The sequence below is a fragment of the Plasmodium brasilianum genome, chromosome 10 (assembly GCF_023973825.1).
Source record: "Plasmodium brasilianum strain Bolivian I chromosome 10, whole genome shotgun sequence".
Lineage (NCBI taxonomy): Eukaryota > Apicomplexa > Aconoidasida > Haemosporida > Plasmodiidae > Plasmodium > Plasmodium brasilianum.
The window spans coordinates 160,919-177,225 of NC_090123.1; the positions used below are offsets into that span (position 1 = coordinate 160,919).

Consider the following 16,307-nt stretch of genomic DNA (forward strand, 5'->3'; position numbering starts at 1 on the left):
TAATTTGAAGAAATGATTTCAAAATCCATGTGTAAAATTGAAAAAAATAATTTTTCCCATTTTTAAACAAATTTCATGTTGAACTAGAAAATATAAATATAATTTTACAAGCTTATTCTTGTTCATTTTACCTGTTAATTTTTTTTTTTTTTTTTTTTTTTTGAAACAATATAAAATATATAATATATTTTAATATACATATGAAAACTTGATTATGCATACTATAATTTTACAATGAGCGCGCTTGCTCTCAAGTTGGGTAATCATTATTATAGCGAGAGAAAATGCACAATTTTTATTTTAAATAATTAGTATTTATAGCATTTTAAAATGAAAATAAATTTCGTTTTTTTATAAAATGAATAATTTCTCTGTAAAAAAGATGAAAAATTAATTTCTTTTTTTTTTTTTTGGTGACAAATATTTATATGAAATATTTGTGCATTCATTTTTCCTTTTTTGTAAGTGAAACATTATTTTCAACATTTGTAAGTACAAATATCCGTTACATCCACTTTTTAGACAATTGTGTTTTATATCATCTTCAAATTTCAGCTGTATCCATATATGCATTACATACATACATGTATATATATATATATATATATATATACATATTTGTTTATATTTTTTTAAATTAAAAGAATATAAATTTGTGTTTTTTATTTTCTTATATATATGCTTCACTTTTTCCTTTAACATATTTGAGTTTCATATGTTTTCGTTTTATAAATTTCGTATATTTCATTTCACAAGCATCTGATCACACTTTTTTTTTTTCTCCGTATCTGGTTTATTATTCATTAATGTGAAAACTTTTGTTCGTGCATAAATGTACAAGTTATGTTTATGTATAAGGAATACACGCATAAATATATTATATGTTTATGTATATGTATGTATGTATGTATATGTAGCATGCGCGTATGTTCCATTCCCTTTTCATTCAGAATATTGAGCAAAATTGTGTTCATTTACTATATTCACTTTTTAGCATGATGTAATTTAATTTTTTTTTTTTTTTGTCTATTTGCTACTTTCATTTTAACCATAAAGAAAAAAATGGAAAACAAAAAAATTGCGTTAGCAACTATTAACGACATTGAAAACGACAAAAATGTGGATAACTTAAGCTTGATAACAAAAGTAGATTTAAAGTTGACAAATAGTAAAAATGAGAAATGTAATAAAATAAGGAACATAAATTTTGAAGACTCCCTTAGAATGAATGATGAACAGATAAAAGTAAAAGAAGCAGTTTTTATATTACATAATATGGAAAATTTTAACTATTCTATTAGTTATACTGAAATTCAAAATATAAGAAATGATTTAAGATTATTTGCTATTAACAATTATCATGACAAAAAGTACGCAGATTGTTTAATTCAAGCTATTCATTCTTATATGATAGCAAAAAAATATTATTCCAAATATTTTGGTTTTTATATTACAGGTGATATGAGTACAGAACTAATTTTAATATGTAAATGTTATGTATTAGTTCAAAAATATACAGAAGGAAGAAAATATTTGAATGAGTTAAAATTTTTAATTGATAACACGTTATTATATGCTCATAATAAGGGTATTTTTACTGAACAACAGAAGGATGGACAAAATAAAGACATTAATAAGATCAATGATTTAGATTCGAATTATCAAGAGCCGATTATATTATGTGGAATAGAAGTTTTATCAAATGTACTTTATATTTTTGCTGACTTGTTAAGTTCATATAAACAGAATGAAGAAGCAGAAAGTTACTTCTTAAAATATCTGTATATCATAGATAAATCTTTTAATGCTGATAGTTTAAATTATAGTGACGCTTTAAATGATGTATGTTCCTACTACATAAAAATTAGAGATTATTCGAAAGCTTTACCTCTATGCGAGCAAATACTGGAAATACGAAAAAAATTTTTTGGTGATTATGATTCAGAGAATCCAAGTGAAATTATTGCTGACTGTTATTGTAACTTAGGATTATTATTAAGATTGTCTGGAAATACCATTGAATCTTTACACAAATATTTAATAGCAGTAGATATGAGAATGAAAATTCATAAAACAAGGCACACTATAGAAGTTCAAGATATTTTATTTTCCTTTGCCATTATTATGCACCAGTTAAACAATTTCAAGGTTTCATTACAATTATATAAAGAGGTTTATTCTTTTTATAAAATTTATTATGGTCCTGATGATACTAATACTATAATTGTATGCAAATTGATTGAAGAGTTAGAAAAAGATATTATGAAAGAAATGGATAAAAGTAAAAAAAAGTATCCCTCTAATTTAGAAAGTCATATACCAAATGTAAATGATAAGTTAACAAAAGAGAGTAAAATAAAGAAAAACTGGAATTTATTTAATGAAAAATTGCAAACTATTTCAAAGAAGTCAGATATAGATCCTAACTTAATTGAAAATCTTATGAATGAGAGAGTTTTAATTAACACCAAAAATATTCCCTATAAAAATTTAAGTGATAAAAAAACATTCATAACAGTAGAAGGAAACTTAAAATATAATGATTTAAGTTATTGTAGTATTGACGCATATAAACATATGCAATCAAACAAAGAATTTGAAATTTTGAAGAGTTCATTTTACTCCATTTCTTCTATTAACAGAATTAAATCCTTATACGCAGATTCGTGGAAAAGTACTTTAATTCCTTCAACATATATATTGCCTTTTGTTGAAGCAAAATTAGTGGACAAAAAACTAATTAAATTTTCAGAGTGCAAGGATTTTCAAAATGCTATTATTTTCAAAAGAAAAATTTTGCCTATAGTTAATATACCATTAATAGAAAGAGGATATGTACAATTAGACAATGATCAGCCTATAATGACTTGTAATGAAGATGCCAAATCTTTATTAAGTGAATGGAATATCAAGGAACCTTTTGTAGATTCTCAAGGAAACGTATTTAGTAAATATGAGCACCTTGATAATGAATTTAACATGTTTATTTCTATTCTAGATGATAAAAATGAAGTTATGCTTGGTTTTTATAATAACCCTTTGCTTGTGCCAAATCCAGCTATTTACCACTGCCTTATTTTAAATGACCTATATTATTTTCATAAGTATAACCATGTTAATAATTTATATTCTTTTGATAATATAAATCCGTATCGGAACAAGAATATAAGCACGAAAATAAATCGTGGTAATAATTTATATAAAAATAGTTCAAATGCAGGTATTGATCATTCATATGATTACAATACATATAAAAAGGAAGAAAAAAGTAGCAAAATTTCACGTGATTCAAAAATTATAAATGATTCGTTAAAAAACACTCTTGAAAAAAATGAACAAAAGGGGAATATAAAAAATGACCTCATAACTAAAAGGGAATCAAGTGATTCAAACAAAACTCATATTAATGACGAATCAAAATATATTCCCAAGGACATTCCTTTATCTACTCAAAAATCTGAGACGGTAACAAAAAAGGGCGTGCCTAAAGAGTTATCAAAAGGAGTTTCAAAAGAACTATCAAAATTATTCTCAAAGAAAATGTCAAAGCAATTGTCGAAGCAGTTGTCAACACAATCATCAGAACAGATGTTAAAGAAACACAAATCAGAGGAAAAAAAAGTAGGTGATATGAAGTTTAAAGGTTTAGGTTTTAATAAAAAGCTTCAAAATAAAAAACTTCAACATAAAAAAGTGCACGTTCTAAAAGGTAATCGAGAGAGTTCATCGACATTATTTTCTAGAGATAAATACGTCTTAAAAAAATCCATTAATTTTAACAATTTATTTCTAAGATCTAATGAAAAAATTAAATTAATTGGTTATAGCAATTCAAATAAAACTGATAAAATACAAAGATCCATGAGAAAAATTAAATTAAAAAAGGATCCCATCCTAAAATCTTCTATTGATTATAATATAAAATTTGATCTTCAAAATAATGTGAGTAGTCTTGAACATTGTGATATAGATAATCTGAAGAGAGAAATTTATTATGATAATTCCCCATGTAACAGCCATACAAATTCAACTAATTTATCTTTTGACGATGAAGAAGAAATGGTTGCTAGCTATAAAGAACATAAAAAAAAAAACAACAATAGGTACAATAAACCATATAAGCATATTAAAGATAACACATACAATAATGTAAAAAACAATCTTACTAATGAAAATAAAAAAAAAAAAAATGAAAATGTCATTACTCATTATAATGAGGAAAATAATGAAAGTTCAGAAAGGTCTAGCGAATATAGTACTGATAATAGTGATGAAAATGTTAGCGACATGGGGAGTAAAAATTACAATTCGTTTTATAGCGATGATAGAGAGAATAATAATGAAGATATAATTGATATACATAAAATATTTGATACTAACATACCTTCAAATGATTCAAGGAATACACTGAATTTGAACCCTTTAATAAATAAAAAAGATAGCGTAGGAAATGATACTTCTGATTACACTATGAAATGTGCTAATAATGAAGAATATCAAAGGATTAATGAAAGTGAAAATTCATTATCGTCTAACAACAATACACTTAATTCAAATTTTGCTTCTTTTAATAGCGACACAATTAATGAAAATTCCATGTATGAAAATAAATCCAATACAAAAAGCATTAATCTTAATACCTATAGAAACAAATCAGTAAACAGTTGTACTAGTCTCAACAAGTTTCATATAAAGGATAAATTAAACCATATTAAAAATGTAAACAAGAATGATATTTCATTTAAATTTAGATTTAATAAAGGAAATTCATTTAGAGACGGAAATATACTATTAGATACTGACATATCTGAGAGCGAAATATATGGAAAATCGTTTCTAAAAAAGGCTAAGTCATCCAGTAAACCACATTTGGTAAATGGTATATGCTCAAATGATATAAAATTAAACGATACCAAATTAGGTGAACATATTTTTGATAAAACTATGGAAGATAGTGAATCATTTGTTTTTTCCACACACCAAATGGAAAATGGAAGAATAATAAATGGATCGGAGAATAGTGAAAATATATTATTTTCTCATTCCACAGGAGTTAATGTTTTTTTGGATAACAGATACAAATCCACATTAAAAAATAAAGAACGTACTGTTATTAATGAATACTCGGAAGAAGTAGAATTAAGCGAAAATGAAGAATTTTATAAGGAGGTAATTCTTGATGAGGCAAAAATTGATTCGAATATTATGGATATTTATGAGGTTGAAAATAGTAGATATGATAATGCTTACAATAATAGAAATCGCTTCCTGAAAGAAAATCAAAATGAATGTTCAGACACAAATGATAGAAGTCATTCATCTGCATTATATAAGAATGAAAAGGTTCAGAAAATTCATGAACAAAGAAGTTATTATAAGAAACCATCTGAAGATAACACATATGACATGTATGATGAAGAAACATCTTCAGGAATTATAATAAACAAAGAAGTAAATGGAATCCACAAGGATAGTTTTACAGATAATTTATTCTTGAGAAGTAATTCGATAGAGGAATTAGATTCTAATTTAATCACAAACAAGTATAAAAGTAAATATGCCAAAAAAGAAATAAAAAGGAATTATAGCGGTAAAATAAACAATAATAAAAAGGTTACTGATACATTAGATGACGAACTCAATGATATAAGTGTCATCAACTTGCATAACGAGCAGGAAAATCAAAATCTCCCCAATAATATGACCATCTTAGAAGAAGAGGCTGATATAATGTCAAATATTAATTATGATGACAGTCTAAATGAGAATGATAAAATAAATATGATGTATGCTTCTGATAATAAAAATTATATTAGTAATAAAATATCAAATAATAATAATAAAAAAAATGGAATAAAATACTCTTCAAATTTAACATATAACAGCATGCATAACGTTCATATTGTTCATAATGTTAATGGTAATAAACAAGGATGTGACATAAATAAAGACGATTCTTTTTACTATGACGTAACCATGAATAGTGATAATAATAGCAATAATGTAAATAAGAAAAAAAAAAAAAAAAAAAATTATCTTCCTTTTTACAACTGAATAAAAGAAAACACGTTTTGAAATTATTTTCCATTTTTTCAAAAAAGAAATTAAAAAAAAAAGAGCAAAATTCAAATACGATGAATAATGAATATATAATTAATGATCTTGAACCATTTAGCACCGAAGGCAAAAATGTGCATTTATTAAGTAACGCTTTAAATGATAAATTAGCAGGAAAAAATAATGCAAAGGAGTTAATTGAAGTCAACAGTATAATGTTAAAGGGAAAGGAAAAAAAAAAAAATTTATATCCGAGCCTTTGCATGGAATGGACAAACCAAGGTTGAACATAAAATCAAAAGTTTTAGGTTTAAAAAAATTGATGGGAACAAAAAAAGGATTTCTTAGTAAGATAAATGTTATTGAAAAAAAAGTATTAGAGAACAACAAAGATACCATTAAATCTAATGAAAAAAATAATTCCCCTTTAATGAAGCAGATACCAAAACAAGATATAAATAAGGATGAATCATCAAACCTATCAAACATCAAGGAAGAATCTATAGAGAAACAATCGTCAAAGGATAGTATTCATATGGATAATTCGAATGAAGAAAAAAACGAGGAAAGTTATAAAAATGAGAATACTTTAGTGAAAAAAATTAACACAGTGAATTATCCTAAAAAAATAATGTTGAAAAAAATTGTTCCAAAAGTTATTCCAAAAATGGTAGTAAATAAAATAAATAATATAAAAGACAATAATACAATTAAAAAAAGTAATGATCTTAATAACAATAATCATGAAGTGAAAATTGTAAAGAACATAAACGATAAATTAGCATTTGATATTCTGAGAAAAGTAAAATATTGTAAAATTGGATTTCAACCTGATGAAAATTTAGGCACTCTTCCAACAGTTCATCTGTTAAATGAAGATAAAGTTGTCTTAGCAATTGTACCATGGCAATTAGATTTAACTTCATTTTCCTTAGCAAAATCATCCATGGAGGAAGAAACAATAAAAAAAATAGGTTTAATGCATAGAGAATTTGAAATATCCATTGAAGACAGAAAAAAACAAGTACAAAGTGAAATGAGACTTTTAACAGGGGAAGGATTAAAAGAATTAGGTTTCACAAGTAGTCCTACAATATCTAAGGATACTCTTCATGATGTAAATCTATTGTCAGGAATCGATATAAATGCATTGAAAAATTCATATAAAATAGAAAAGAAAAGTGAACAAATAGAAAAAGCAAAAGAAAAAGAAAAATCATCTCAGGCGAAAAAGGAACCACCAAAAATTGCACCGAAAACAAAAGGAGGTAAAAAAGGAGCACCCAAATTTATGAAAGGACCTCCAAAAGGTGTTAAAGGAGGGCCTGTAGTTGGAAAGGGTAAATTTTCGAAGATAAAACAAGCCAAAGATGAAGGTAAAACGAAAAGATTTTTCTGGGAAGCATTATTTGAAGATGATATTCCTGGAACATTATTTGAAGACAAAAAAGAATTAATGCAAAAAATAGTAATAGAAAAAGAAAATGTGGAAAAATGTTTTTCAAAAGCTGTTAGTAAAAAAGAAGAAGGTAATGAACTTAAAATTAGAAAACCAAAAGTTATACAATTATTACCCGATTCGAAAAGAGAATACAATATGTCTATTGCTCTATCTAAATTTAGTAATTACACATTTAAAGAAATTAGGGATGCAATAATGGACTTAAATCCTCATATACTTAACCTTGATAATACAGAAGTATTAATGCAATATGTTCCTACTCCTGAAGAATTTGAAATAGTTAAGGAATATATTTGTTCCAAGGGTGATTTAAATTTAGTGGATAAACCTGAACAGTATGTTGCTGCACTTTTAGGAGTACCATTATTAAAACAAAGATTAGAGTCTCACTATTTTGCTCTTTCATTTAAAGAAAATTATGAAAATACTTTAAATCCTTTGGAAAATATTCTAGAATCCTGTGAAGCAATAAAAGGTTCAACGAAACTTTTTACTATATTATTTACTATATTAAATGTAGGTAACACATTGAATTATGGAGATCCACAAAGAGGTAATGCTTTCGGTTTTAAACTAACCACCTTATCTAAATTAAACGATATAAGATCAAGTACGAAACCTGTTAAAACTCTGTTACAATATATATGTGAAACTATTTATGAAAAAAGTGTAGACACCCTCGATATAATGGAAGAGTTAAGATGTATCGAAAAAGTAGTAAAAACAGATAAGCAAATAATTGATACTGTTCTACAAAAGTTAAAATTAGGTTCAAATAAAATTAAAAATGTTTTAGAACTGGCCAAAAAAAACCCTGAAGATCCTTTATATGAAGCCCTGAAAGAATTTTATTTTAGCGTAGAACCAAAAATTCAAGAGCTAGAAACTTTTTATGACCAAACTTTCGCTATATTCAAAGAAATTTCATTGTATTTAGGTTATAAAGAAAAAGAAGTTAGTACTATACAAGTACAAGATTTTTTTAAAGAATTATGGAAATTCATCCAATCTGTTGAATTTAATAGAAAGACAATTCAAGAGAACGTTCTCAAAGAATTAAAGAAAAAAGAAAGAATGCTAGAAAATGAAAAGAAAGGTGCTGCTCTCAGCAAAAGGCAAAACTTTACTATAGCTAAGAAGAAAGAAAAGACGGATCCAAAGGCGAAGCTAACCAAGAAAACATTCAAGATATTTTAGCATGCGCATTCATATATATACAAATACATATATTTACACGTACATGTGTAAACACAAATGACATATTAAAAATATGCATTTCTTTGTAACTTCATAATTCCCCAATTATAATATTATTGTGGTACCATAATTACACGGATAATTTTTGTTTTGTATTACTTTTTTCTTCTTTATGTAATCCCAATTAAGAAATTTTTTTTTTTTTTTTTTTTTGTATGTATGCATGTAAAACATTTTTTTTCGTATTTTTTAAATGCTTCATTGTGAATTTGTTTTTGTATATTATTTTTTATCCTGATGTATAAACGTATAACTTGTTGTGAAAATAAATTAGTTGTTTTTTATTTTCTCAGTTTTATACTTCTTCATTTAAATAAAACATGTTAATTTAAATAAACAGTTAGCACAAAATTTTACATCGTAATGTCTTAAAAACGTTATATGAAAAGAAAAATTATTTATACGAAATAGACATTAACAACTATTATAATGGTGTGAAAAAAAAAAAAAAATTACGAAAAAAAAAAAAAAAAGACAAATTAAATATGTACCAATGTATATTTATATGTCTCCAAAATTTTACAGAAAACCAAAAAAGTACCTGCATTGGTAACAATAACAAGATTTTAAAATAAAAAAAAGAAAATCTCTTCACTGATAATTTTTCTTTAATCTCCACCTACATTTTCGTATATATTCAACGAAAAAAAAAAAATGTTTATGTAAATATTTAATGCTACATGTATCCTTTTTTGTATTAACCTCGTAGCAGCTGCTGTAATAGGTACATCGCTGTCAGGACAGTCACCCAATAAATTTACATGATCGCACATCCTTTTCAAACGACAAATATATAAGGTAAAAAAAAAATTTATACATTATCAAATATATAGTACTAACAAAATTCTACGTAAGAAAGGTTTATTTCATGTATTACATAAAAAAGATTTACTTGTTTTACATTTAGAAAAGATAGCAATTCTGCATGAATACGTCTTCTCCATCTTTTATTTTTATTTTTTTTTGCGTTACCACCAAGCATCACATTTTAAACTCCATTCTTCTAACATTCTAATATTATACCCAGAAAAGTTCATTTGAAAATTACAAGGGCCAGTGTACAACATCGATGGTTTACAAGATCTTATTGTACCCTCTATCTTATTCCATTTTTCTTTAAAAAAAAAAAAAAATGGCGATTCCATATATTTTTCGCAAATCTACTTATGCAACCTCACGTATGTAAAACGAGATATACATATATGCATACATACATATATAAATAAATACGTAATATTAAAAAAAAAATATAATTAGGTAAAAGGTTAATGTTCACAGGCCTATTTATGTATGTCTTTGTTTTAATATGGAACCTGGACAAAATGACGTAAAATTTCTGACACATTTTCGGCAAGGCCAAAATGCTTGGCATTTTTTGGACCAACTTTCTTTTGTTTTTGCAGACATGTGTTTTACATTTAACTCTTCACCTATACATGGGCCTAAAAAACAAAATCAAAATAAAAAAGGTTATTATTTTAAAGAAGAGAACAGAAAAAAAAAGTACGCAAAGGAACGAATAAAAAAAAATACATATTTAATTCCTTCTTTTTTTTTAACCATCATATGTTGATGATGGTGCACATATTTCATCGTCTGGTTCATGAATATCCCCTATATAATTATAGTCCTAACAATATCAGTATATGTAGAATTGAAAAAAGCGAATAGGGAAAAATATAAAAAAAAAAAAAAAAAAAAAAAAAGTAAAATTTTCTTTTACATCTGGACAAGGTAAGTTGTAATCCCTTTCACAAATAATATCAGGATCAATTAATGTTTTTTCTTTTACTAATATATAAAAAATTAGGAAAATGTACAAATGTTAAATAGAAGAAAAGTTAATGGCAAGTGCTAATTTCGTATCGTTTATATAAAGGAAATTATATTTTTGTAGTACATTCAACAGTTGGAGGCGGAATGTTTTTTAGTCCCCTTAATATCTACAGTACCAAAATTATACTTATATATATATGTTCATATATCACTTATTGAAATATATTTCATTAACAATGTCTTAACGAATTTTTCATCATATAATTAACGAATCAAAATTTCGTCGTTATATCTTTATTTATTAATATAATAAGAGAAAATATTCATAAATTTATATTCTTATTAGTTTATTCGTTTGTATATCTATTTACATCTCCGGAAATGTTTGTGTTGGGAGGATGGTTATTTTCTGAGTACGGTAATCTTGAAGAGCTTGTAATAATATCACCTAAAAATGTTGTAGACTTATTTTATTTTATTTTTTTCATGAATAGTATTATTTTCATGTTCATATAGTCATATTTTCAATTTTTTAAAACTTCTAATCGATATAATTCAAAGTAGTTTAACAAGCTTTTCTATTTTTTTAAATAAAACGTTTTTAGATTTTTATTTTTTTTTCAAAAAAAACCTGCACTTCCCCCTATTTTTTCTAATTCGTTGTCTGAAAACGTTGCATCTTTCTTTTATATTTATACATTATCATTTTAGGCATTGAAAAAAGAAAAAGAGAGAAAAAAAAAAGAAATATTTATACATAAAATATAATGTGATTTATTAAATTTTTTTCTTTTTTAATTCTATCTTTGTATGAATTTATTAATATATTATTATGTATTTCTATGATAATGCCTCAACTGCGTAGTGCATTTTTTTTATCTCATGATATTATTCACGCAACCTTTAATAATATAATAATGCGCATTCCAAGCCTAATATATTATACATTCACATATATATACATATATGTACATAAATATTTATATACATATAGGTATTTTTTTTTTTTTTTTTTTTATCTCTTTTATGCATATTTTTACAAACTTACACTATTATTTTCGCAAGTGCATATTTCAACATAAAAAAAAAGAAATAGTAAATATAGAGAAAATTTATTCATTTTTTACTAAAACAAAATTTTTGAATATTTGTATTTATGCTCACAAAACCTTTTTTTTAAAATGTTACATAAATACAATGTTCTTTATAAAAAGGGAAAAAAAAAAAAAAAAGAATAGGAAATATTTTGGTATCATTATTTTTTATTTTCTTGGTATAGTAATACTTATTAATACATATGTATATATACATAATGTTACATTTTAAAGTTGTAAAGGTGTAATTACACAGAATAACGCATTTTTCTTATATAATGTCTTTTTAATGTTTTTTCATTTTATTTCTTTTCTTTTTTTTTTTATTTTATAAACATAAGCATAAAAGATAAAACGTAAGTTAAGAATAAGCAAAAATACAATCGGGATTTATAAAAACCACAGTAAATAAATTGAAAGTAATAAAATATAACAATATGCTAACAAGAGGTAAAGTTATAGTAATAATATTTTTATTTTCTACCATTTTATGGATATATAATTTCGACAAATATAAAAAATCAAATTCTTTAATTAAATGGATACTAGTAACAAAAGAAGAAAAATAAATTATTATAAAACAAACTATGAAAACAAAGAAAGCAAAAAATTTTATCCCAGTTTTGTAACACATAATTCGGATCTAATTTAGCATAAAGGAAAAAGAGCAAGCATACATACATATATGTATATATATACATATATATATAAATATATATGTTTTTTTTTTTTTTGATTTACAGATTCCCATATATCTTGTAGGTTTGTTGTCTGCATATGCAATTGTGTCCATATCCATAAGTTTGTACAATTTTAATAACGTTCCTAATGGTCATGAAGCTTTATTAGACGTAAAAATAAAAATATAAAAAATTAAATGATCCACTCATAATTTATATGCATAACGTATCATACATATATATATGCGCATATATGTGTTTTTACGAAGCTGCTTCTTATATTTCACTTTTTCATTATTATATTGTTTTTTGAAGGAAATTAATAACATCAAAAAGGAACTCGAAAAGAAAAAATTTACCTTTAGTTAAAAATAACGAACTTTTTAGAATTACTTTTTACGAAATATATACCTTTCTCCCTTTTTATATAGAATGATAAAAAAAAAAAAAAATTATAACTGTTAAAAAGAGAACCATTTTATTTTACTACATCACATTTTTTTTTTTTTTTTCCTGACCATATTATGAAAAAAAACCTTTTAAGACAATATTTTTTGGTGAAAAAGAAATTGGGAATGAATGTAAGGATAAATTTAAGCTTAGCTTTTCTTCTAAATTTATTGTAGCATTAAACAATATTTGTAAAATTTTAAATCTTAAATTATTATAAAAATGCATACATTTAAAAGATATTGTTGGATTTTCGCTTTCACATAACTTTGACAATAAATTTACAAAGGAGTATATATTTGGTATGGTCCTCCTCATAATTTTTTTCCCATACTTATCATACTTTTTCTTATAATTATTAAATTCACTGATATTGTCATCTTCATTGATGTCAGGGTTATACTGTAATTTATTATCATGATAGCAATTATAAGTACCTTTAGTAGAACTATTTCCTTTTAAATTTGCATGATCTCTTTCCTTCGAGCAACTAAAAGGATAATCAGTATAATTATTCCTGGTATGATCAGTAATATTATTTGTATCAAAATTAGTAATGCCCCTATATGAATTTTCCATGTCCGTAGTTGTATAACTTTTATATTTTGGTGCACACATATCTTCCACATGATCACCAGTGATATAGTTCATACATGAGTAGTAATTTTTATTGTAAATATAATTATTAACTTCATTCATTATTATATTATTTTTAAAATCAAATATATATTTTCTTAACTCACTATATTTTGTATAACAGCAAGAACATATGAGAAAGGGAATTTTTTCATTGATACATTTTTTTAAGGTGTAATCAGTCAATCCTCCACAGCAGTGTAAACCAACAATTAAATCAATTTTATATTTTTTAAAATCAAAATATAATATTGATTCATGCATAATGACAACATTCTTAATTTTGTTCGTATAAACTTTAATAAAACAACTAAAAAGAGAATTCACATTGATATCTAATATTATTACTAAAACATTTTTAAAAACTAAGGAAATGTAAATACCCAAATCACCTTTCCCTCCACCTACATCTAAAACGCAGTAATCATATGTCAAATTATTTTGTCTAAAATTGTAATTTATTTCATCTAATACATATGTGTTATTATTTTGCTCCTTTTCAAGGTTATTATATTCTCTCTCGTCATAGTTAACTCTACAGATGTCACTAGTAAAATAATTACTATTTATATTCTCCTCATCCGATCTTTTACAATTCGGATTCTCTTTAATTTGTGTATCAGTAGTATTATCTAAATACAAATCTCTGATATTGTAAAATTCTATATTAGACCAACTGGAGTTTTCAAAAATATGTACATTCTTTTTGGTACATACTTCAATGTTATTTTCTACCTTTCTTATATTTTTCTCATTAACTAATTTATCATTTTTTTCAATAAATAATTTTAGAAATTCTAAATAATTTTCAAAAAAGATACTATTGCTCTCAATATATTTGTTAACCAAATGACGGGACCATAAAATAATGTCTTCATGACAAAATATTGGATCATTTAAATTTCCTTTTTTTATTTCTTTAAATAAATTTTTTATGTGATTAATCATCCAGTGTATTTGTGGAACTTTTTTATTATTCATATAGGACATTATATCTTTCTTTTTCTTTTTCTTTTTTTTTTTTTTGTTTTTCTTTTGTCCTTCTATAATAATTTCTTCTTTTTTATTATCATTTGGTAAATGATCATTAAATATATCAATGTTAAAATATTTAAGTAAATTTTTGCTGCTCTGTATATCATTCATGTTACATTTAAATTCACTAGGGTGTATTGTAAACACTTTAGGTATAATATCAATAATTTTAATTATAAAAATTTCAAAATTATTCATCTTCTGATTACATATGCTCTTGTAATCTTTATTTTTATACACTATATTTAATATGTATTTTTTTTTTCTCTCTTCGTCATAATAAATATTATGAATGTAATCTTCCTTTACCTGTAAACTTCTACATACTGTTAGTGTAGAAAAGTAACTATTTTCAAATAATTTCAAAAGTTCGCTAATATTAAAGTATTCGTAGTTTACCTATTAAAAAAATATATACATATATACATATTAAAAACTATATCATAAATTACTGCTTTTTATGGGGATATTAGATCACAAAACAATGAATGGGGGAAAAAAAAATTTATACGGAAAAACCTACTCACAATAGATGCATACCCATTACACACTTTTTTCTTAAATATGTTTACTTCATATATACAATATAACTATGTACATATGCATAAATGTATAAGCGAAATATGAATTTATATACATGAAAATAATGTTGCAACTTTGCATCTTTTCCATATAAAGAATTTTATTATGTCATCTTTCTTTTTACTTTTAATAAATAAGAAGAAAATACTAATATGGATTTCTCATTGGTATTTGTTCGTGCAGGAAGACCTATAATGTATATCCACGAATCTGTTTTAATAACTTTACTTATAATTTCATGCTTTATATATTCATTTATTAATATTAATGAAATATTATTTTTATCGTCATTTATATTATCTTGTCTACTGGTAGATATTTGAGCGTTTTCACGAAGCTCCTTCAAGATACTATAAGATTGATTACATAAATGAATGGAATGAAACAGAGAATTCTTAACTAACATTTCCTCGTTTTCTGCTTTATACTCCTTATGTCCATTGTTTAACAAATATGACTGGTATAAAACAAACTTTTCTTCATCAATGTAAAAGTCTTTACTAATTACTAACTGGATGTTACTATCTCTTGTGTGGGCATTTTCATTAAAAGTATTTTTTATGAAGTAAAAGCCACTTCCATATTTATTATGGCCACTATATATATAACTGTCTTCATTTTTAGATGTATCATCCTTACTATTATAATTCAGAATTTGATGTTTATAAAAAACGATATTTTTACATTCTTTTTCATTATCTTTCAAAATAGTGTCACAAAAAAACAATAACTTCCCATGTTTTCTCACATTTTTAACCTTACAAATTAAATGAACTAACTCTTTAAAATTATAATTAAAGTTTTTGGGTAAACTGCTTAATATATCAAAACGTGCTTCTACCTCATTGTAAATGTTTATTTCGTTCTCTATAATATTTATTATATTCTTACTTTCACTCATCTTTTGTATGCTACTTAATTCATGTAATTACACCAATTCCAATACTATCTAACTTATTTGTGGATTTCTTTACTATTTATGAGATCTACATGCATGTGATTTTAATCGAGTTCACTTTTACTCAACCGTTTTTACAAATAGTAATGTACTGTTTAATATAAAAATGGACTAAAAAAATACCAACTAAATTGTTAAGCGAACAAAATTCCTGCATGTAAAATTCGTTTCTATCGCATAAAGAAATCTATAGATACATTAAATCCCCATATATGTACTTATTAATGTGGATTCATTATATACTCATTTTCACATATACACACCATATATAATAATATATGTATATACATATACATAAATATGGGGATATATTTAAATCT

General features: G+C 24.5%; 2 protein-coding genes across 2 annotated transcripts; one reads left to right on the forward strand and one right to left on the reverse strand.

Moving 5' to 3' along the window:
• Window positions 1-1,062: 1,062 nt before the first annotated feature.
• Window positions 1,063-8,716, forward strand: MKS88_003093 (formin 1; the record flags this gene model as incomplete). Its single annotated transcript, XM_067216155.1, has 3 exons — window positions 1,063-6,003; window positions 6,102-6,339; window positions 6,366-8,716. 3 exons carry the CDS (start codon window positions 1,063-1,065, stop codon window positions 8,714-8,716), a joined length of 7,530 nt encoding a protein of 2,509 aa, XP_067072831.1.
• Window positions 8,717-9,295: 579 nt separating this feature from the next.
• MKS88_003094 (uncharacterized protein) lies at window positions 9,296-15,930 on the reverse strand (the record flags this gene model as incomplete). Its single annotated transcript, XM_067216156.1, has 11 exons — window positions 9,296-9,317; window positions 9,479-9,550; window positions 9,749-9,890; window positions 10,090-10,218; window positions 10,337-10,406; window positions 10,500-10,567; window positions 10,677-10,719; window positions 10,924-11,000; window positions 12,388-12,471; window positions 12,863-14,846; window positions 15,154-15,930. The coding sequence occupies 11 exons, from the start codon at window positions 15,928-15,930 to the stop codon at window positions 9,296-9,298; spliced, it is 3,468 nt and encodes a 1,155-aa protein (XP_067072832.1).
• Window positions 15,931-16,307: the final 377 nt, after the last annotated feature.